This window comes from Lytechinus variegatus, chromosome 3 (assembly GCF_018143015.1).
Source record: "Lytechinus variegatus isolate NC3 chromosome 3, Lvar_3.0, whole genome shotgun sequence".
Classification (NCBI taxonomy): Eukaryota; Metazoa; Echinodermata; class Echinoidea; order Temnopleuroida; family Toxopneustidae; genus Lytechinus; species Lytechinus variegatus.
The window spans coordinates 1,554,642-1,577,178 of record NC_054742.1 but is presented as its reverse complement, the minus strand read 5'-3'; the positions used below and the strand labels follow the sequence as shown (position 1 = coordinate 1,577,178).

The window sequence follows — 22,537 nt, the reverse complement described above, 5'->3', positions numbered from 1 at the left end:
AGTATACGGGAGATGAAATTCATAAACGGGTGATTATTTTTTATTCTAATTGGTCTGCATAATTGATTTAGAGTCTAATTCAGTTGCTAAATGGTTTGTTATAATTTCCATTGAAACAAAAGAAATGAAAAACAAGAGATGAAAAAACAAAGTAACATAAGAAATCTTCAAAACAAAGAAATACATAAGGAAACATTTGAAATTTTCTTTGCTGAATCCTTTAAATAAGATTGCAAAGATGACATCTGGAAAAAAAAATGAAAATTTGAAGTGAAATTGGGTGTTAACCCTAAAATTGCTGGGCTATTTCGAATGGAGAACTGGGGGGGGGCTGATTCAGCACCCCCTTATTATCTCTGCTGTTGATTGCACAATCAAGACAAAAAATTGGCACACTCGTTACCCATGGCACAATCTACAAAACTATACTATCAATTTCTACAAAAAATCTTATGGGATGGTCTGTCTCTGACAGATCACCTCATGCGTAACGTTATTACGCAACATAGAAGCACTGTGTATTTGGTGTGTATCCATTAATGGTATACATGTAATTCTAGGGGTTGTTAAGTTGCACTTGAATTCCTGTTTCAGATGTTTTGAAATTTTCTTCCAGGTTTCTTTGCAGAGTATAACTGCCAAAACTGTATTTAATCATTTGATCATATGAATGTATATCAACATCAATTGAATTTCCCAATGCACTTATTTCTGTGTCTGTAACCCAAGTTCTGTCTTCCCTTATTTGTTTTTCCAAAACATATTCGTTAACACTTCTAAACTCTCTATTCAATGTATCACAAACATATCTTTAGTCTCAAATAAATGTTGCACAGTGGCATTTCTTAACACTGCATGATTAGATTCAATACCTGATATCACAAATGAAATTGCACGATAGAAACAAATGACATCATCTTCTATAAATTTGATTTGTGAAGGAACTCCAATTGCAGTATATATTGCATCACAAGTTCCAATCTCATACCTAATATCTAATTTTGTACAAATACACTTTTTCTCATTTTTCTTCGAAGGTACAAATTTTTGCTCTTCTCAAATGTTTTTTTTTTTTTGCTAATTGAATCTGAAACAAATTCCAAGGAATCTGTTGAATGACCTCCATCACATTGATCTTTTATTGTATGAGAATTGTTATGTTTAAAGTCTTTCTCAAAACATGCCATATTATCTTCATGTACATGATTTTTTCTTAAAAACTGATTTGATTTCTCTATTCCCAAGGAAGTTCCATAAAAAATCACATTGACTGATTTCTCTATCAGATTTCACATTTCTTCCAGAGGTATGTTTGATTGCTGTAACTACATCACTGCCAGTACTATCACTTTCTTCAAGATCAATTTTAGAATAATCAATGATTCCATCTCCATCATCATTGCTTTCAATTTTACAAATATACTTGTCCTTGTTTTCATCATTTAACAAGCGTTTGTATGTAATTCCTCAACAGTTTCAAAGCAAACTTTCTTTAAATTATGCTTCTCATTCTTATTAGTTAACTCTATTTCTTTACTTTTGTCTATTTTAATCAATTCATCAACATTCTTTGCATACATAGGGACATGACCTTTACAGTGTGATTTTACGCATTCTTTATTAACCAGTGCCTCATCTTTTACCAAGTTCTTTTTCTCATTTCTATTCATCATTGACATTTGACACATCAAAACAATTAGTTCTCCTTGCTCCGATCGTTTTCTGAAACTGACCTTTCTTATTCCTTTTTTGTGCTTGTCCTTTCTTGCCACCAGCATAAACTCTATTAATCTGTAAATGATTGATCCGTTAAAAAAGATTGTAAATATATATGCATCTTGATGCTGTTTTCATTAGACAAGGCATTTTTAACAATTGATAGCAAATCCTGTGCTTTTTTTCACTGCATCATTGCTTCTAGCTTTGCCAGATCTTTCACCATATTCATGACAAATCAAACTTCTACTTCTTGTATATTGGTTTCACTATCAAGTGTTTCTCCATGCAATTCAGTATTTTCTTCAAATTCAGGATTACTATCAGAATTCAGTGGTATTGTTGAATCATTTTCTACATCTAAACCTACACACACACATCACTTTGTTGTGAATTGTGGTTATCTCCTCTCTCATTAGAAATTTGACTCTGAAGATTATTGCTTTCATGACTAAGATGAATGAAACATGACTCCTAATCTGATTTTACTATTAGCTCAACACATGTAAGTTCAAACTGAGTATTAAGATTGCACTGCAATGACCTTGCTAATCTCAAGCAATGATTGTGTATACCTTTCACAGAACAAGTGTAGATCAGAATAATTTTTCCATTCTCATCAACGCATCCAGATTAGTTTCTTCCATGAAGGTCAAAGATGAAAAAAACCTGTAGGCTGTTTGATAATAGCAAATGTACTCTCATTAAAAGTCACAAAACATGCCTAGAGCTTGATTCAATGGCAGACACCACATTCACCAAATTCCCGACGCGAACAAGGGTTTCTGAATCACAACTTCTTTCAATTAATTTTGAGGACCCAGGTTCTCGACCCCTGTTATGTAAATTTCGAGGACACTACTGCCCTTTTTTTTGCATTTAGAGGAAAGTTCTGTCCGCGGATGACCCTAAAATTGACCCTTTTTCTGCGGTTTTGGTAATGGTCATGCAGTCCCTAAATCACATTGAGTGGCAGTACCGGGTGATATGTATATCTGTTCCTACCACATTTACATATGTTGTGACAAATGGACCATTGAAAAAAATGTGCATACATGTTACCTGAATGATTTCATGGATTTGTATAATTTCATGTATGCATTTTAGAAAAGCCTACAATGCACTTCGTCCCTATTGACAATACTATGTTTTAAAATCAAAATGACTCAACCTCAATGGAACTCCAACCAAATACTGTTACAACAATACAAAATTTATTATCTCCGACTCTACCTTAAAATTATTTCTTAATCTGAAGATAGCAATTTATGTTGTATTTCATTGCTTCCTAAACTGATCATGCATTAAAAAATAAACATATATTACACTGTTTAAGCTACCTACATTACCATTAACATGATTATACTCTCCTCGAAACATGATGACAAACTTGATTCATGCTTCTTTCTGCTGTTCCATTCCATCACAACAAGGTCAGAGGAAGGTTAGAGGCTGGTGATTGTCACTTTCTGAGATATTTCTAGTTTTGAAGAGCGTCTTGAATAAAAAGAGTTTCTCAGCAAAGGTAATGTTGCATGTGTATTCAAACATAAATGCACAGGGTCTATTTGATGGAATTAGCTCTCTGGAATGCATGCACATTTCATTGAGCACACTCGAAATATTTCTTGATGCACCTTCCTTGTAAATAATCTATGCTCCATTAGCAGGTAGTTTTTTATAGCCTGCCGATCAGAATTGGCCCATATCAATCCTCCAGAATGCCAACATTTGTGCTCCATCATTATACCTGATGGTATCTCGTCATAATAGATCTTGAAGACCTTCCCAAATAACTCACAATGAATACTGAAGTATCCCGTCCTGCCTAGCTTCTGCTGTGTCATGGGTGCAGACAGGACAATTCCAATCAGGACCTGTACATTTAGTTATGATGAGTAAAGGAGGGATTTATTGAGATGGCTCCTCGTCCTCTAGAAGTTCTACATGTAGTGTAATAAAGAGTGACATTCTATGTATTTTTAGAAAGGTTCTTCTGTTGAATTCATAACATGTTCTTCAATATCAAAGTTGTTGGTTACTTCACATCTCAGGTTTATACACATAAATATTCCCCACAGATTTCGATTATTTGATTGAACATTCTAATGACATCTACATTTGATTGAATGTTCTAATGACATCTACATGGTGAAACTTCAGTATAAGATTGATTCATTATTACCGGTATCTAATTTCATGTGCCTCCCACTTTTCCCAAAACCCTTTTTGTTATGCAAATTTACCCTTTTTGCAATAGCAATATGGATATGACCATTGCTAGTTGGCTGTAACTCCTTTAGAAAGGTTGTCAGGTGTGACGTTACACTGTCAATTGTTTCTTGTAGGATGCCATGGGTGGTGGCTGTATCGTCCAAAATTAAACCGGTGGCAAAAAAAATTCAAGGTAATGAATAGCTGGAGCTACCCTGGAAGGGCACAGCTTCTTGTGGTTGGATGCTCCAACTCCTCAGCAAATACATATATGAGTTTCATGCACCCATTCCTAGTAAATCTATATTTCTGCACTCCTTATCACTAAGCTCTAGGGGCTGCATACGGTCTCTGTCTTTCCTACATGAAGCCTGATAATATTGATAGCAGCTGCACCATAGCAACGGTGGTCTGCGATAGATTTAGCATGAGATTTTTGGAAGTGCGATATATTCTAAATCAATCGCACTATCCAGAATACTTGCGATAGATTTTAGAATGTAAGATATATTTTCTATCGTAAATGCTTTGTAATATGGATTTGAAATCGTACTCATGGTCGCGATAGATTTCATGGCTTGCGATAGAAGCTCTTTGTACTACTGGTCCGAGGATACCCCTTCATGAAGTCATGTGTGTGTGTTGCATTCACTTGTTCAAAGTCACTATAGTTGAAAGAAGCTTCATCTATTCTGCAGCCTTTTTACTGATCAAAGGAGTAAGATCTTCAACAATGACACAATCAACCTTGTACTTCAGTTCAGTCAACTGGGGGGCGTTTCATGAAAGGACTTGTCGGACGTTTTATCCGACAAGTCCCAGTTTATCCGACAGTTACCATAGGAACAGTGCCTCTAAGCCAATCAAAATCATAGAAAGATGTCAGATCTGACAACTTGTCGGATGAAAATATTGATGAAACGCTCCCCAGGTTGACTGTCTTGACCTTGCACTTCCCTATTGAGTCAGAAGATATCCAATTGCACATTTGCAGGTGTACCACCTCAGGGCGTATTACGTCAGTTGATTGAAGTACATTCTTGGCAGTAGATTGACCGTGGAACCACGGTAAATTTGGAATTTGACACGCTGGCCATCGAGTTCCATCATGCAGTATACTGGTCCTCTGTCCATTTGAACTACATTGACAATGTTCACAGTGCTTATACTCTCACAAGATGAGGTGTCACTGTCTGAAGTGTTCTCATTCTCTCGCACTCCATCAACTTTGTTCATTCCACAAACCTTGGAGGCTTTGAAGCGATTCTTTCTTTTGGCAGGCAGAACAGGTTTGTCCCAAGCTGGACAACAGAATTTGCAGGTAGGAAGGGTACTCTATTACTGAGCATGAGTACACCCTCTTACTGAATATACATTATAGGTTATCAATTGAACAAATCACATAAACAGGATACTGTTACAGTATCCTATCCACTGGTAGTAAACATTCAACCCTCAAAATTCCTCATTTTTTGTTAATTTTTTAAAGTGCCACTTTAACACACAAGTCTATGGGAAATGAATTAGGCCTGTGAAACCCCAATACTTTGTATTTTCCTAATGGATCGATGAGCCTGGTACATCCTCTTTTTAATATATGTTCAAGGTACCCCTATTTTGATTATTAAAACTAAAAAAAAAATTCCAGCCAAAATGTATCAAGGGTTAATTGATTTAACAAATTGTAAAAGTGAGCAGCATGACCTGTCTAATTATGTTCACTTTCTAGATTGAAAAAAATGAAATGCAAAAATAATAAAAGACACATATCCATTTGCAAAATGTCTGTGATTGAAATTTGTAATCTGTTTGATTTACTAGTTATTATTGATTACTCTATTTCCAGTATGTGTGTAGTCCTCTAGACTCTATACCTAAAGTAGCCTATGGGGTTAAATTTTAGGTTTTCACACTTTTAAAGCAAAAATTAATATCCTTGAACTTTGAGGCATAATTTTTTTTCTCATATTCATTTTTACATCTCATCACTCATCAGTTATTCTGATGAGCTAAAAGAATTGCAGCTCTTGGGAACAATGTTAATTAACCAATGCCTTTAAAATTAGAAGTTAAACCATGATAATGGCCATGGTCCTGGATGTATACAAACTAATGTATACGACACTAGCACGTGCACAAACATTTAAACCAAACATCAAATTTAACTCTTGAGTTTAGGCCTACCTATTATTTGATATTTTACAATAACTTTGACATTAACCCTGTCTACGATGCAGCTCTTGACGAAGAAGAAGGCTCCCTTCCCCATCTCCAACAAACACCACTCTACCCTCCATAGCACTGACATCATTCACATAAACATTTGTATATTTTAAGTTAGTCCCTAAAACAAACTGCAGATCACAAGGACTCCCTTTTCCCCTCCGCCTGGCCACTGTTCCTCCGTTCGACCCTCTTGACGATATACATCTGTACTGCCATTCCTGGCATTTTCCTGATTGCAGCCACTAGTGATCTCTTTCCCCCGGACATTGACACTTTTGGAGTTCAAATCATGTCCTGCCAACCCGAATTACCATAGGGCCAATGCGCAGCTCCATTCAGGCTGTGCGCATGTGTCGTTCGCTCCGCCAAAATAAACGTATGCATGTATAGCATTAAACACACACACTTTTTGCTTTCTTGCTGCACACGGTACTTTTGGTGACATTGGGAGGCGGAGTCTGGAAATCTGTGACTGAGCCTTGATGAAATATAAGGGACGCACCATTAGATATCCAGGGGGGAGGCTGGAAATTATTTTAAACAAAAACTTGACATGCTATATGACCAAAAAAAAATTGACTCACCATCAGAGAAAAAAAGTTGGTCCACTAATTATTCATCTGTAAGCGGCAAAAAAAAACTTGTCTCAATGGACTAAGGATAAAAAACTTTGCTAGAAGGAAGGAAAGAAAAAAAAATTTCATCAACCCAAACTTCCAGCCCCCCCCCCCCCTTCTGGGTATCTTATGGTACGTCCCTATGCGTATGTCAAAACATGTGGTTTAATTCGTATCTCACAATCCATTTGAATTGGCCTGGCTATATATCTGTCTGTGTATCTCTGTGTTAATCAAATATATCTGATAAGACAGACCATCTAATTTGTCCGAATGACATATTAAAATCTAGTTGCTAATTAATTTTGCTAATTTATGCGTAAAATCAAAACTTTACTTTAATTATTAAGTGAATAATGTCCCCTAAAGTGCTAATTTTTGGTTCACGACTCTTTATAGGAATCTGATAAAATTTACTTCAGAAATTTCAACATCACATTTATTTTCTTTTGTATTAAATTGTTTTCTAAATTTCTTATGTGTACATGTATTTCTTTGTTTTTTGACCCCCCCCCATGTTGGGAACTTTATTTTGATCATAATCAAGATGAAATTAATTGATTTTAATTAGTAAAAGGAAAAATAATGATACATTCATGAATTTTGGCAAAAAACACTATTTGTGTTGGATTTGTAAACAAATTAATGTTTTAAGCAATTTTGGGTCTGCATGCACTTACGAAATGTTGCATACATGTACTTCAGAACAGTGTACCCAGTGGTTGCAATTTTGGTCTCAAAAGTTGCGCGAGAGTTGAAAGTAATAAGTCAGTGAGCAATGCGTAAATTTTTTTTTGCATGGGGATTTATCGTGAAATATGTTGAGGGGAGGCTGAATCAGCCCCCAGTCATTTTAGGGGTAATATACAAGTAATGCTTTTCATGAATAAATTTGCATATTCAGAATGAATAAGAAATAATGATTTTTGGAAATTGTGTTTTATATACTGGCTTGTAGTTTATGTGGTAAGGAATGTGTAAGCCAAATATCTGCACAATACTGGTATCACGAACGGTCGCTGAGATCAGAAGGGGGACATCATGCCCCCCCCCCCAGTCCTCAATATATCTCAATTAGCCCAGTCCTTTCAGGGTTAAGACACTGCCCTGATATCTCTTTATCATCTCTCTTGTTCCCATCTCTCTGTCTCTGTCACACTTACAACTGTATGTGTATAGCTATTTAAATGCTCTATTATTCTAACATAATTTATGTCATTGTATTTTTGATAATTCATTTTGTTTAACTTTTGAATTTGAACTATTTAATTAATAAGCATCATTGCTTGTATTATCATCATTATTTTGTATTTCCCAATTAGAATAGGCCGTTTTCTTACCTAATTTGTAATGTGATAATACTTTACACTGTACATTTCCATTTTTGTTTGTTAAATGTCCAATGATATTAATGTATGCTACTTAATCGATTTGTAAAGCGCTTATAAACACCATGTATTAAGTGCTATATACAATGTAGTTCAGATATTAGACTTTTTTATTGCATTTTCCACCGGGGGGGGGGGGGGGGGCAGTCAAATGTATTACTGTACACACGCATGGCCAAATTATTCTAAACACCCCCTAAACGCATTTTTCTCTGTGTGCAAAATAACCCCGTAAACAGCTTCATTAACATATGTTTTCTTGCTAACAATATTTAATTATAGACAAAACTATATTCATGGGTGTTGCATACCCCCCAGCGCAGTTAGGGTTAAAATACCACAATCAGGAAGAACCTGAACACTTTTCAGAAACGAAGAGGGAAAAAGCCCTGGGGGAAAAAACACCCTAAATACGTTTGACCCCGTGATTGACCATTGACCAGTCTTTCAAAACCACCCTTATTTTTGAAAATCTGTGTTTTTGATACCCTTAACGAGTGCACGTGCAGCCCACGTCCCAAACTGAAAAAACACCCCTTTAACATGTTTTTTGGTCACGCGTGTGTACAGCAATTTATTTGTCTGCCGCCCCCCCCCCCCAGGTTATCCACCTTCAAAGGTTTATGCATGTTGTAATTAAAAAAAAAAAGATTGATATTAAGCAAGAAATGTGAATAGTATGAAATCTTCAATGATCATAATGCAAACCTGGTCAGGATCTGCACTAGTAAATAAACTTGGTACTTTTTTTCTGTATGGTTCTGATTACTTTGAAATTTCAAATATTTCCACCTTTCTTCCTCTCATACCTCAGTGTGTGAATCTTTCTCTCAAATTGCCTCCATGCTACTCGTATTCCATATCATGAAATTTCAGAATAAATATGTGAATGGACTTTATTTCATGTTGTTTTTTATTCATTGACAATGTCTTAATTGACTCATCTAGTCATCTTTACACACTTGTTCTTATTTAAGCTGGGGGGTGTTTCACAAAGATTTAAGTATGACTTAGGTCGCACTTAAATGTTGACGCGTACATGATATGCAACGCGCAATCTTATTGATCAATACGCAGTAGTGCGTGTCCTCTTGGCATTATCTGACCAATGCTGTCATGCCTTTTATACTGCACGCAACTAGACATTTAAGTGCAACTCTAAGTCATACTTAAATCTTTGTGAAACACCCCCCTGGTTTCTTATACAAATATTGCAGACACATTGAGCTCAAGTCATTGGCAAGTGGGAACATTTTAATTGATTAAAATGGTGACCAAAAGGCTTCAATTATGCGAAATGTATGGCAAAATCTGGTGCCCAATGTGCTCAACATTTTCAATGATCCATTTAGAATTATAGCTATTTTTGTAGTACACAAAATGCTCACTAATTTGTTTGTTTGTACTGAAGTATATTTGTACAAAGGTGCACTATCTTGCAATTGAGGTGTTCAAAATGCAACAAAGCATCATTGTGATATGACACTTCATATTTAAGTACAACACACACATTATGTAATGCAATGAAGAATTTTAGAAAAAACAGAAAAATAGCGCATGGGGACAAGTTTAGAAATGACACCCCAAACCAACATAGGACAATGAAGTTAAAAATTACATTTTGCCCCTTATGGTTTCTGTTGATGCCAGTAGCTTCATTGTAAAGCACATTAATTAAGCAGTTTGTGATGGATATTTTTTTTTCATCCTCCATGAAATTTTTTCACGCTTGATTCGATGTCACTGACCAAAGTCAGTCTAATGACTTCTGTCATAATGCAGAAGAATGAGTTATAAAATAGTAGTACTCAATGTCATAAATATTCCAGGGTCATTCTCAAGAAAATGTAAATCATGACTCAAACATCTTGCAGCCCATGGCCCCACACCCTCATAAGAATGAACACAAAGTAAAAAAAAAATCTGCTCACTGCATCTATTTGCAGTAACCAGCAATTCCCAGATCCAAATATAAATGCATGTTTTAAAAGATTTTGTAATGGATGTTAATGTTATGGAAGTTAACACACTTGTTCACATGTCAAGCCAAAGCACACAGATGTTGTAATGGCCTTCCAATCCTGCCATTGTTCATAAAAAAAGTTAAAGAAACTAATCAAGATATTTTTAAATATTGATGAAAATTAAAAATGATTGTGTTGTACGGAAGTTGATGTTTTTGGGTGTTTGAGACTTGTATATTCAAGCTTAAGCACCACCGGCCATCAATCAACCATGTGGAGCAGTGGCTATCCATAATGTTATTTTTTTCAAACAAAATCAACAGAACAATGTAAGATATATCAGAATATGACTGAAAATCGAATGATTTTGTTATGGATGTTTCTTTTACGAATGTTAAAGAGTTATTCATCTTTATATGACACCCAGATAGATCCTTGTCATTTGATTGGTTGTTTGATATCGATCATTTAGCCCATTTACAATGACGTCATCAATCATGCAATTTTGTATCCATTCATTGTGCCATTTTGGATCAATACGATACTGTCCACTCACTGCATGCGCGCACCGAGACTGCAAGCACCACAAGCAAAACCACTTGTGTTTGCATGCAGCGCGTATGTTGTATGGACGCTACAATAAACAGAGCCTGCACTGCATGACCATATTTTGCATCAAAATTGATAAATTTCATATGAAGAAGAATGTTTTTTTAGGTGTCATATAAACCAAATAATGAATGTTATTTTCATTTGTGCAATGGACAGAATACTTCATTCGGTAAAAGATTAAATGAATGATCCATTTAACTTGGCTACGCCTCGTTGAATGGATCATTTCATCTTTCACCTCATGAAATATTCTGTCCAATGCACGAATGAACTTTCGTTATTAGTATAATATTTTCAAGCTGAAGCATTACCAGCCACCAAGTAGTGGTGTCTTGGCCAGATACCCATGTTCCTACTAGAAAAAAATCCAAACAGAAATCATGCAAGATTGCAGTGTTACAGGCCAAAACATGGATAGGACAAGTAATCGTGGCATTTTTCTGAGAACAACCCTCTATGTGGTCCATGGTTCTGTTTGTCCATCTCTGGTACAACGATCATCTAAGCTATTCTGATGCCACAGAAGCAGCCTCGTGGTACTGGGCCTACCATCTCGTAGGTGAAAGCAGTGCTCTTGTCATTAGGGTTCCAGACTCGGGCCAGGATCCAGCCCATCCGCTCCTTGCAAACAGTCTTCCGGATTTCCCGCACAGCAGGTGGGGCTGTGTATGGAAGTGAATCATTGGTTTCATTATATTTGTATTTATGATTATTTTTCATTCAAAATTTCAAAGGGGAAGTTCACGCTGATGTCAAGTTTGTTTAGATGAAACAAAAGTGAGAAAAGCTATTAACAAAGGTTTTGGCAATTTAAGGTCAAATCTTTTAATTTGTTACATCACATTTGAGCAGCTCCCTCATCTGTGGTGTATTCCATAAAGATAAATTTTTCTGGAAGTTGTACAAGAGTATATGCTGTGTCTTAGATCTATAATTGGAAATATTGATTTAGAGATACAGGTAGCACCATGAAGCTATCAATAAAATAAAAAATAATGAATAATTGCAAGTAACAGGATTTACATTTAGAATGTGACATTTGGGAAGTTCTCACATGTCAAGTCACAAAATATGGAATTTAAGGCAATGCTGTGTTTTCTTTAAACCCTCATTAATTTTTTGGGTATAATTTTCTGTTTCTACTAAAAACAACACGATGTATCTTTCAGTTTCCCGTTAAATTCCTTTTCTTCTATTAATGAAAAGATTTTTTTTTAATGAGAATAACCTTTTTTATATCTGCTTAAACTCAGCAAGCATTGGCTGTGTCGTCAGTCTGTCTATTTGCAAATCAATTTACTTCATTGCTCACAAGACTCGACACATACATTGTCATTGCAATGAAGTTGTTCTGCAGCATTCCAGTTTTGCCATAGGAAAGTTGAATAAGCAATTAAAAGTGGACTGGTTTGCGAAAGTGCTTTCATCAAGAAAATTTGATAAGAAACTTTACGAAAAAAATTATTAAAGAGGGAAAAATATATACTGTACATATTTTTTATTGGAGGACTATTGGAGCACTACACCATCCACCTCATGCCACACACCCTCTGTGCCTGGGTGCCATTTCATAAAACTTGTTACAATGACAAATTTACAATAACAGTTAAAAACTACTGAAATCTTTCTATCTGATTGGCTGACAAATTTGCGATAGAAATTGCATTTGTTATGATAACAAGTCTTTATGAAACAAGACCCTGTATAATTGAACATACCTTGCAGACCAGCGCATGTGGAGCCTGAATTTCGACATGTGTAGATGTCAACTCTGAAATCAGGAGCAAACTCTCGAGGTTCTCCTTTCTTGTTCTGGAGGTTGAATAATCGTTCATGTCTTACGACCTCAGCACATGGATCAGACAGCATCTCATACTATGGATGATAACATTGATTGTGAAAATGGATATTGTATCCATGCCAGAATAAAAGAATATACTCCTCATTTTAGAACACAATGAAAACGCTCTTTCAGATAAATAAATTTAAAATCATCATTACCGAAAGCAACAAGTACATGTATTGATTTGAGACTGATGGGGAGTCAACCCCGACAAAAGTTGATTTGAATGAAAAGAGAAAAATCAAAAAAGTATAATGCTGAAATCTGTACTGAATCGGAATTAAAACAAGAAAGTTATATAATATTGATAAATCTTCATTTGGTAAAAGAAAAAAAGTAATTCAAACTTTATAGTTTGAGACTTAAATGTATACTTTGGACGTACACCTAGGCATTCCAAACTAGTGTTCAGTTGCTAAAAAAACAACCTGAAATCTAGAAATATTATGCTACTACGAAAAAATAAAGAACAGTTCACCATGCATGTCATCTGAAAAAATCTCAAATTCTGGCAAAATCGAAAATAATTTCAAAATCAATATTATTTTGCTTTCTAAAGCCAAATTTACTACTTGATTTTCTTTCATAAATTTTAGACTTTAATGGCCGGGACTAGAATTATTAAAGTGTGTATGGTATTTTGGTATTGTTAAAAATATAATGAATTGACTTGAACTCATGGCTATATTCATCAGGAGCAAAAGTTTACATACACCTGAAAATTCATCAAATAGCTTTCTTGATAAGTTATGAAATCTACTTGAACCAAACTTGGTTCTTCGGAATTGAATGAATGTAAATTCATGATAAATTAGATAAATACAAAGGAGTATGATGAGTTTTTTTCTTTCATACCAAATTGATTATAACAAGACATTTTTTTTTCAAAGATGTTAATTGTCCAATGGAGAATTTCTGCATAATGGTCTAGGTAATTGTAAACTTTTGACCCAAATTGTGTATCTGCAGCTATTTAATTTTGATTCAAAACAAAGGTTAGTAAAATTTATTCTAATGGAAGTTTGAAAACATTGTGATTTTTAAAATGTCTAAACATTTGAAAATTTTAGCAGGTATGAATAGAGTCTGTGTTACTCATGTCTTATATGATTATAGTAGAGATAAGTCAACCACTGCTTTTCTGAATACTTATAGTACACCACATGTAGCATAAAAATAATCTTATTCAAAATAATGTATTTTCCCAGTTATAGAGGTAGGAGTGACAGATAGAGATAGGAGTGACAGATAGAGAGAGGGAGGAAGGGGAATGAGTGAAAGACAGTGGGAAAGAGGAGACAAGAGAGAGAGAGAGACAGAGATATAAAAACAAAGAGAGAATGGGAGAGGTTTGATACCCACTTGTCTTTTGTCAATGTCATGGTCCTCTGTTGATTGGTATGGTGTCTCCAAATCACCTGTTCTGCCTTCAGTTGATACTACATTACCATGAAACTTATTATCAATCGTCTTAGCAATATACTGTAAAGCAATAAAAAAAAAAGGAACAGTGCTTTTAAAATGAATTTGTCATTTTCAAACCCATTTGAAAATCTGATCTGAAATACGATATGAATCTGGCAAGGACTACCAAAAGGATTCTTATTATGGAAGACAATACAATAGACCAGTTCAGAGTTACCTCATGGGCAAGTTTGTACAATTGTCCCTTCCTTTCTTCCATAGGGATAGGCAAATTTCAAAGCAAGATATTACATAAGCTACCCTGACATAGCAAGATGCACAAATTGTATAGAACAGGTGACTAGATTGCATATCAATGAATGCTTTAAGAAGATCAGGAAGGTCTTTGTTACATTTCTATTTTGAATGCTTTCACATGTTGCTATTACAATGTACTTGGCCAACTGTTGAATACAAGTTGTTACTGAACACATTCTTGCTTTAAATGAAAACATATTTAAAAGTAATATATGAATAATCAAGACGTCAGAGATGGTGCTTATCTCATTGAATATAAACCACTATGCTATCAGAGTGCAAATGACCTCCTTCTGATCATGCGCAGAATGGAACTCCGAAATGGCTTATTCCTCAACTTTATTCCACATATTGAAGTTATCTGTATACACTACATGGGGTAAGTTTTACCAAATGCCTTGTATTTATGAGTCTACCACTATGTAAAAAAAATCAACAAATAATGAAACTATACAAGATTTAAAAACAGGTAAGGTGAGTAGATTATAAGCATTTGTTTAGTCTCTTTTGTGGTTAGTAGTTTTAGAATTATATAATTCATTTTCATTGTCTAACTGTAACCGCTTTGGGCTCAATGGGAAAAGTGCAGTAGAGGTAATAAGTAATAATACTGATAAATATGATTTCCAAATCATAAAAATGATTGCATAATTGTATTCTTAAATCCTGATTTTTTTATGGCATGAATCTCAATAAAGTCTCTTATTCATAGAAGCACTATGGAAATTAACAAAAGCACAGAGTATGTTATAACAATAGAATGATACATGTTCAAACCAGGAAACTCCTGTGAAATGTGTTATACAGTGCATCCCCCCCCCCCCCCCGAAAAAAAAATTAAACTAACTTTTAACCCAACATAATAAAACAATGATAATTACAACTATGAATAATGAATGAGTCACCATTGCAAAACTTACAGACTTTTCTTTCATTTGATGCAAGTTATATGTTGCTGATTTCTTACCTTAAACTCAGTAAACACAATAAGAAGCAAGAAGCAAGTTTTTTTTTTAATAGGCAGGGTTTTTTTTTCTAAAAATAAAATCACACATCTTGAAAGTTTGTATTCTTTGAATCAAATGAAACTTTGATCTGCAAAACTGACTAAAACAAAGTTGTGTATTTTAAGGGATAATTCATGCATTCTTATAATTCATCAAATCAAATAAATGCATTTCTACTAATAATCTACCATGCATTGCTGATTATCAAAAAATGTAGTGGCACATGAGTCTGAAAGGCAGCCAATTAAAATAAGCACATAATGTTGAATCATCAGATCTAAGTGCTAGGTCATTTTCTTGGATTGAGGGTATATTATTTACAGGCATCTGGAAAATTCAAGACATAGCTTTTGAAATTCAACCCATGAAATTCAGATACTCTCCGTCAATGATATTTATTTGGTATTCATTTCTTCAATTTGTTTAAATCATGTTTGAAGTGTGTAGGCCTATAGCATGAATTGCAGACCCTAAGACTTTAAGCTTTACAATGATTTGTTATTAACTGTCCAGAACATAAAAACAGATTATTGCCTGTTTTGTTTTATCTGAGATGCACTGTATAAAACAAGAAGTTTTCTGTCATCTTTGGAAATGGTAAGGTTTTTTTATTAAATGGCCTACCTGTAAAAAGTCGTATGTTGGAGAATGTGAATACTCCTGAAGTTGGTGAGCAGAACCTTGAGAAAGAAAGGGGAAAAAAGATGATCAAATTTTAGAAAATGGAAGATGAAATCATTATAATGTGTTTTGACAAAGATGAGAGCCCCAGCCATAATTCAATTGGGTAGAAAAGAGTCTAAAGAGCATTTTCTTGATATCATTACGTCAAAATTCCCTTTGAAACAATACCGCAGTTCGGATTGCGAACTGCGGTGTTGTACCCCATTTTCCGTTTGGATCTCCTAAAAATCATTTCCAAGCCCTTATCAACCGTGCTTGGCCAAGTAATCCAGGGGTAATCCCCGCTGTCTCAATTTTACCCCCACAGGTCAGTATATGAGCGTTGAGCAAAGGACGAAAAGATAAACAACAGCTGCGCTATTACGTAAGACTTCTCTCATCGTGTGTGGCCCCCTGCTGTGACTGTATATGCCGGGCTGTTGTTTTATCTTCGGACCAACGTCAAGAAACGGGTGTTTTGATACTTAAATTGCTTTCTTGAGGAAGTTACGGCTGGAGAAGAGAATTGATGAGAAGAGGAACTGGGGTATAGTGTTCTCAAATGGAAGTTTTTCGTCATGATGAGAATATCGAAGAATCCTGTTTTCGTACTTGGGAAATTATTCTTTTTAGAGGGACAGTACTTGATTTCGTTTTGTAGTAGAGTAGGCTACAGCATTGTAGTAGACAGAGAAGATGAAAAAGAAGAAAGTAGTTCTTTAGAATATATAGAACTTTATGAAAAACATTTCATAAAATGCGCATTACACATCTCAAATTGAAAAAAAAATGAATGAATAGAAATTAACTAGAAAAAATCTGAAACTAAAAAAAAATATGATAGAACTTTATGGTTAATTTTGACTTACCTTGATAGTATAAACAGCATAGTGAAACTGCAATTAAAACTTGAGACATGACAGGATTAAGAGATGACTTTTGTTGAAGTGATCTTAAAATGCACGGAGAGCTTGCGAGCATACACAATATAAACTTCCTTCAATCACCAGAACGAATGAGTGGCAAAATAAGTAAAGCCTTGCTTAAATAACCCAAAATCCAAGCCACATCGAATTGTCTGTTGGTTTATATCATTCAAATAGCATTTCAGAATGGAGAAAATGATTTCTTTTGAAAGACATGGGAGACAGATGCTGAGGTGTGTCATTGAATAGCAATTTCATTCATGATAAAGTCCATTAGCACACTCTAAGTGGACTGATGATAAATTGGTTTATCCTTGTTTAGCGTAAGTGTTTGAAATACGAAATGTGACCTTAATATTTTCCTAAGTCTGTCTGTATTCATAATGAAACTTGGCGTGACCAGCTGACATAAGTTAAAACTAAATTTAGCAAATACTCGAATAAAAAGTCAGAAATAATCTGAAAATAAATTAAGAAATGACAGGTCAAAAACGGATATTGTAAAAATTAAGGAAAATATAAAGGACAAAAAAGTGGGAGCTCAGGTGTACTTTTAAACATGTTGTATGCTTGACCTCAACTTAATGGATTTGAAATGCTTTTAACATAAAATAAACTTGTCATGATGAACTTTAGCAGTTTCATCAAAAATTGCATATCTTTACTTCTCTTCTGAAATTATACCAAGTATTAAAGAATAGAAAATTTTTGAAAAATAGAAATAAAAGAATAGACCTACTCTACTTTTCATCCTCCACTTTCTTACCTTTCCATTTCACTTGTACCTCTATCTTTTTTTATTTTTTTTTTATCTGTCCTTCCAGGACATCACACATGTTGTACTGTAAACCACTTCCACAATTGTTCATACCACCATGCAAACCTTCAATATCAATAGAAATATCCTTACTAACTTATGTTATTCATTAGAGATGTATTCAAAGGGGAATCCAACCTTGGTAAGAAAAATGAATTGTGATGAATAATAGGGACAGCCCTCCCATTGGTCACATACTTATAATAAACTGTAGGGTTTTCTTTGCACTTTTTCACTGGGCATTATGATTGAACTCTTTAGAAATAACATAAATAGCATGTTGTTATACTGTATATCCTCATTGAAAATTATGATTCAAAGTATTAAGCTTATGATCAATAATATCTTAGGCATTAATGAAAATTATATCCCGAAATACCCCCTCATGTTCTATCAAGTCTTTGTCTACTTTCTCTTGTATCACAAAGTGACCTCCCCCTCTCACGTTCCATCAAGTCATTGCCTACATACTCTTTTATATCACACAATGCCCCCCATCCAATCAAGTCTTTGTCTTCTTACTTCAGATCCAGCTGGCTAAATAAACTAAGATTTATGTCTATATAGTCTTAAAATGTTCATTCGGGAAGAAAAGTTGTATAAAAAGTTACAATGTATCTGTTTTCTTTCTATAGACCAAAAATCCCCCCCCCCCCAGAAAAAAAGGAAGATTATGTACAGCAAGGTCAGTTTATTTTTGCCCTTTTCCCTTGACTCAGCATGGTAAATATTGTTTTTGCCCAACCAATTTCTAGGAGGACCTAGAAAATGGACAGTGCTCATTCAAGCTGAAGATTCTGTACAAAAATCATACTTTCATCTGAGAGATGCGGCCAAAGCCCAAGGATATATGTAAAAAAATCTCCAGGTTGGATTTTTTTTTGGGGGGGGATTTGGGGGACTTTTTACAATTGTAACATTTTCATTGGTACACACTGTAGGGATTGCACATCATAAGAAAGATATCATTCCATTTTTCCAAATTTAAACCAGAACAATGCATTTATAACCACTAGCGAATGAAAAGCTATTCCTTATCTCTAATATGGTATACAGTGCGTCCAAGAAAAAACGAAACCGAGATTTAGTGATGATTTATCATAACTTAATCATAAATAAAATAGACAAATGACCTACCAACATAAAGCTTAGAATCTCCTCTTTCATCTGGTACTACTTAGATCATTCCTCATTCACGCATGAGTGAGCAAAAACAATTCAAAGAAAGGATGCCAAAAACTCATTTGGCGGGTGATATCTAAATTTGAAAAAGAAAGTCACATGACTAAAAAGTTTGTTATCTGCTCTTTTATTTGATACCTTAGTCACAAAAAATAGTCAAGAAGTAAAAAAGTTATGATCCCTCGAAACATTTATTTTACATCCGATTTTGATGAAATTTTCAGCATTGTGCTTGTCTGATTTTTCTCTATTGATTCAAATCAATATTTTTCTGAGGTGGACTTGACGGTCCATTAAGCTTGTACAATTTTCAAATAATGACGTCTGTGACTTTCAAAATTTGACCACAGAACCCCTAACTCTCATCAGACCTTCATCACTCAACCTTGGCTTGGACCATGTTTCAAATAGTGTCAAAAAAATATCTGTTATTGCAAGAATAAAAACAGAACAGAAAAAATATTTGTAAAAAGTAGCCAGTTGGTGTAGGCATTAAGCCGCCCCCCCCCCCCCCGGCCTAATAAATAAAAGAGAGGAAGAAAAAAGTAAGAAAGGGAGAACGATTCTAAAGATAGAAAATAATTTTACAAAAAAATAAATACCAGTAAATAAAAATAAATAACTTACGATAAAAAATACAGAATTAAATAACAATATAAAAGGAGGAAAACAAACAATACAAACAAGTACACCTGCAAATGAGTTTCTTGTTTAAAGTTACATTCAAATTTTTAATATGAAATCATTATTAGTATTCAGATAGAATATAATTTGCTGGGACATATCAAAGGTGCTAGCACTGCTAGAGAGATGGATGTTTCATATCATTATATAAAGGTTGGGTGACTGTTTCCAATGATGTTCTTATTTCTGATATTGCAGTATTAATAACAATGAAGTTATGTATTCTAATGATCACAAGGACGTCATTTAATCACCAATAATTCTTCCACTACCTCTATAGTAACAACATGTATCAGCTAAGCTTCTACAGGGAAGACACATGATAGAAAGACATCATAGATCAATGGTGACTTAAGACCACCACACACCTTAAAGACTGGCATACAACCCAAATTCGAAATGAAAAGTTAATACCAATCGATGAGAGGATTACATAATCATGGTCAAAGGTTCTGAATCACCCTGTGAATACTGAAATGAAAATATATTGCCATTTCACTCATAGGTATACAAGTAAATTTGATTCAGAATTGTTAAAACATTGTAACAATCATACTGGCTATGATTCTTAACCAATGTAGCCATTACTGTGAAATAAAGACTTGCAATTATTTAAAGGGATCATTGTACTTTGTGAGCAGCTGATTTTTTTAAAAATTCTCAAACTTAGACGAAACATGGGTATGAGTGCCTGTATTTAGTCCTAAAAAACTGTGAAATACACCACAATATAGGACAAAAAACTATTCAGCCTGATTTAGATAACTGTCTCTGAGATGTCTTGCTTCTGCCCAGTTTTCTCAAATTAAAAAAGTTTGCTGGCTGTGTTTATTATCAGCTACACTTAACATTCAGGGTACATTGTATGCACTGAACTGTACATGGGTCATGCCGGGTTCATCAAGAGTTAATTGGTGTAGTACATATTTGCTTAACATGTAGTCATTGAAACCAACCCTCATCCATTTTCAAACTTTGGTTTACATCTCCAGAGGTTAGAAATAGTTCCTGTATATATAGTACTTTGAAACTTATGGACTGGTATTTTACATTTAATCCATTTCCAAGAACTAAAATGAGAATTTTAAAATCAGAACAAAGTGAAACAATCACTTAAACATTTTTTATTACCTTTATATCATATACATGTAAAACATTTCTATATGTTATATTAGAAAATGTTCAAATTACAGTTTCTTTCAAAATCTGGTCGTTGAACAATCGTAAGGTCTGCAGTAGGCTTTACATATTATTCCCCCTGCTTCTTTTCTATAAATCTTTCAAACACAATTTAATCTACCATACTGTATATCATCATCGGAAACAATTCATGATTTCTTTTGTGACTGGATTGTACTCCAATTGCACAAAAAATCACAACCAGAAATGGAATTTGATATCTGGTGAGAGAACTCCAAAATTTCACTCAAAATACACTGATGGGGATCCATTTCATACAAACTCATGATTAAGGTAACCATCATGGGAACTTCAGTTTGATTGGCTGCTGAGCCCTCTTACAATTACCATAATAATGGCATGATCATAAATTGGCCTTCTGAATGGAGACAAATAAGAAAATGACACCTCTCCATTAAAAAGAATAAAATCATCAGATATTCAAGACAAGCTGTTCACAGCCACTTTCTAGAGCTGGATTAATAGCATGACATCCATAGCACATCATTTTGACACTGAATTTAGATCACAATTTATATGTGGTCACATAAACATTTGCAATATCTAAATTCATTACTGTTTAAGTGGTTTTAGGGGTTTCATTGTATATTGACTTCCACAATTAATTTTTCCAGTTATAGAATGTTTGACCGGGTGCCAACCACTGAAGTGATAGTGCTGCTCCAACATGCATTGAATTTGAACCGACATGCTAAACAAGATACCACAAAAAGAAGCCATTTCATTTTTGTCAAGTCCTCTGTAAACTATGTCACAGCTATGAATACTCTCTCTCGAACCCTTCCACTTTCTGGCCTTTTGATTTCCACTCTATCTCATTCACCCCACTGACCTTTATAGGAACAACCCTCAGGACTGAACTCCTCTAGTCTACCCCAATGGCCTACAAGATTCTAGACCACAAGGGAGAGAGATACTGGGCGATTCCATGCTAGAACAAGTGGAATGCCTCTGGCCGTCTCACCTGCATCACGCGATTCAACATAGCAGCAGTGCTGACTTTGAAAACTACTATAACTCGCAGAAGATGTTCAGTGATACTTGGTTTCTCTTATTTCCAACTTTTATGAACTAGACCAAAACACTTTACAGAGATAGGATGGTAATTCAACAAATACCCCCATTATGGCCAAAGTTCATTGACCTTTGATCTTGGCATGTGACCTAAAATGCGCACAGGATGTTCAGTGATACTTGATTACTCTATGTCCAAGTTTTATGAACTAGACCAACATACTTTTAAAGTTATGATGGTAATTCAACAAATACCCCAATTCGGCCAAAGTTCATTGACCCTAAATTACCTTTGACCTTGATCATGTGACATAAAACTTGCACAGGATGTTCAGTGATACTCGATTACTATTATGTCCAAGTTTCATGAATCAGATCCAAAGTTTTGATTGTAATTCAACAGATGCCCCCAAATCGGCCAAAGTTCATTGACTCTAAATGACCTTTGACCTTGGTCATGTGACGTGAAACTCATGCAGGATGTTTGATGATACTTGATTAAACTTATGTCAAAGTTTAACGAACTAGGTCCATATATTTTCTAAGTTGTGATGACATTTCAAAAACTTAACCTCAGGTTAAGATTTTGATGTTGATTCCCCCAACATGGTCTAAGTTCATTGACCCTAAATGACCTTTGACCTTGGTCATGTGACATGAAACTCTAATAGGATGTTCAGTAATACTTGATTAATCTTATGGTCGAATTTCATGAACTAGGTCCATATACTTACTAAGTTAT

General features: G+C 34.7%; 1 protein-coding gene across 1 annotated transcript; it reads right to left on the bottom strand.

Moving 5' to 3' along the window:
- Positions 1-10,441: 10,441 nt before the first annotated feature.
- Positions 10,442-17,050, bottom strand: LOC121409939. Its single transcript, XM_041601731.1, has 5 exons — positions 16,842-17,050; positions 15,934-15,989; positions 13,943-14,062; positions 12,456-12,612; positions 10,442-11,399 (listed from the first exon to the last, which is right to left on the bottom strand). Exons 1-5 carry the CDS (start codon positions 16,951-16,953, stop codon positions 11,239-11,241), a joined length of 606 nt encoding a protein of 201 aa, XP_041457665.1. The 5' UTR covers positions 16,954-17,050; the 3' UTR covers positions 10,442-11,238.
- Positions 17,051-22,537: the final 5,487 nt, after the last annotated feature.

Coding starts and splice junctions, on each gene's coding strand:
- LOC121409939 (XM_041601731.1), bottom strand. CDS start 16,953: ATGCTCGCAAGCTCTCCGTGCATTTTAAGATCACTTCAACAAAAGTCA. Junction 14,063..15,933: donor CAACATACGACTTTTTACAG/GTAGGCCATTTA, acceptor ATTGCTTTACAG/TATATTGCTAAGACGATTGA. Junction 12,613..13,942: donor ATGACATTGACAAAAGACAA/GTGGGTATCAAA, acceptor TATCATCCATAG/TATGAGATGCTGTCTGATCC.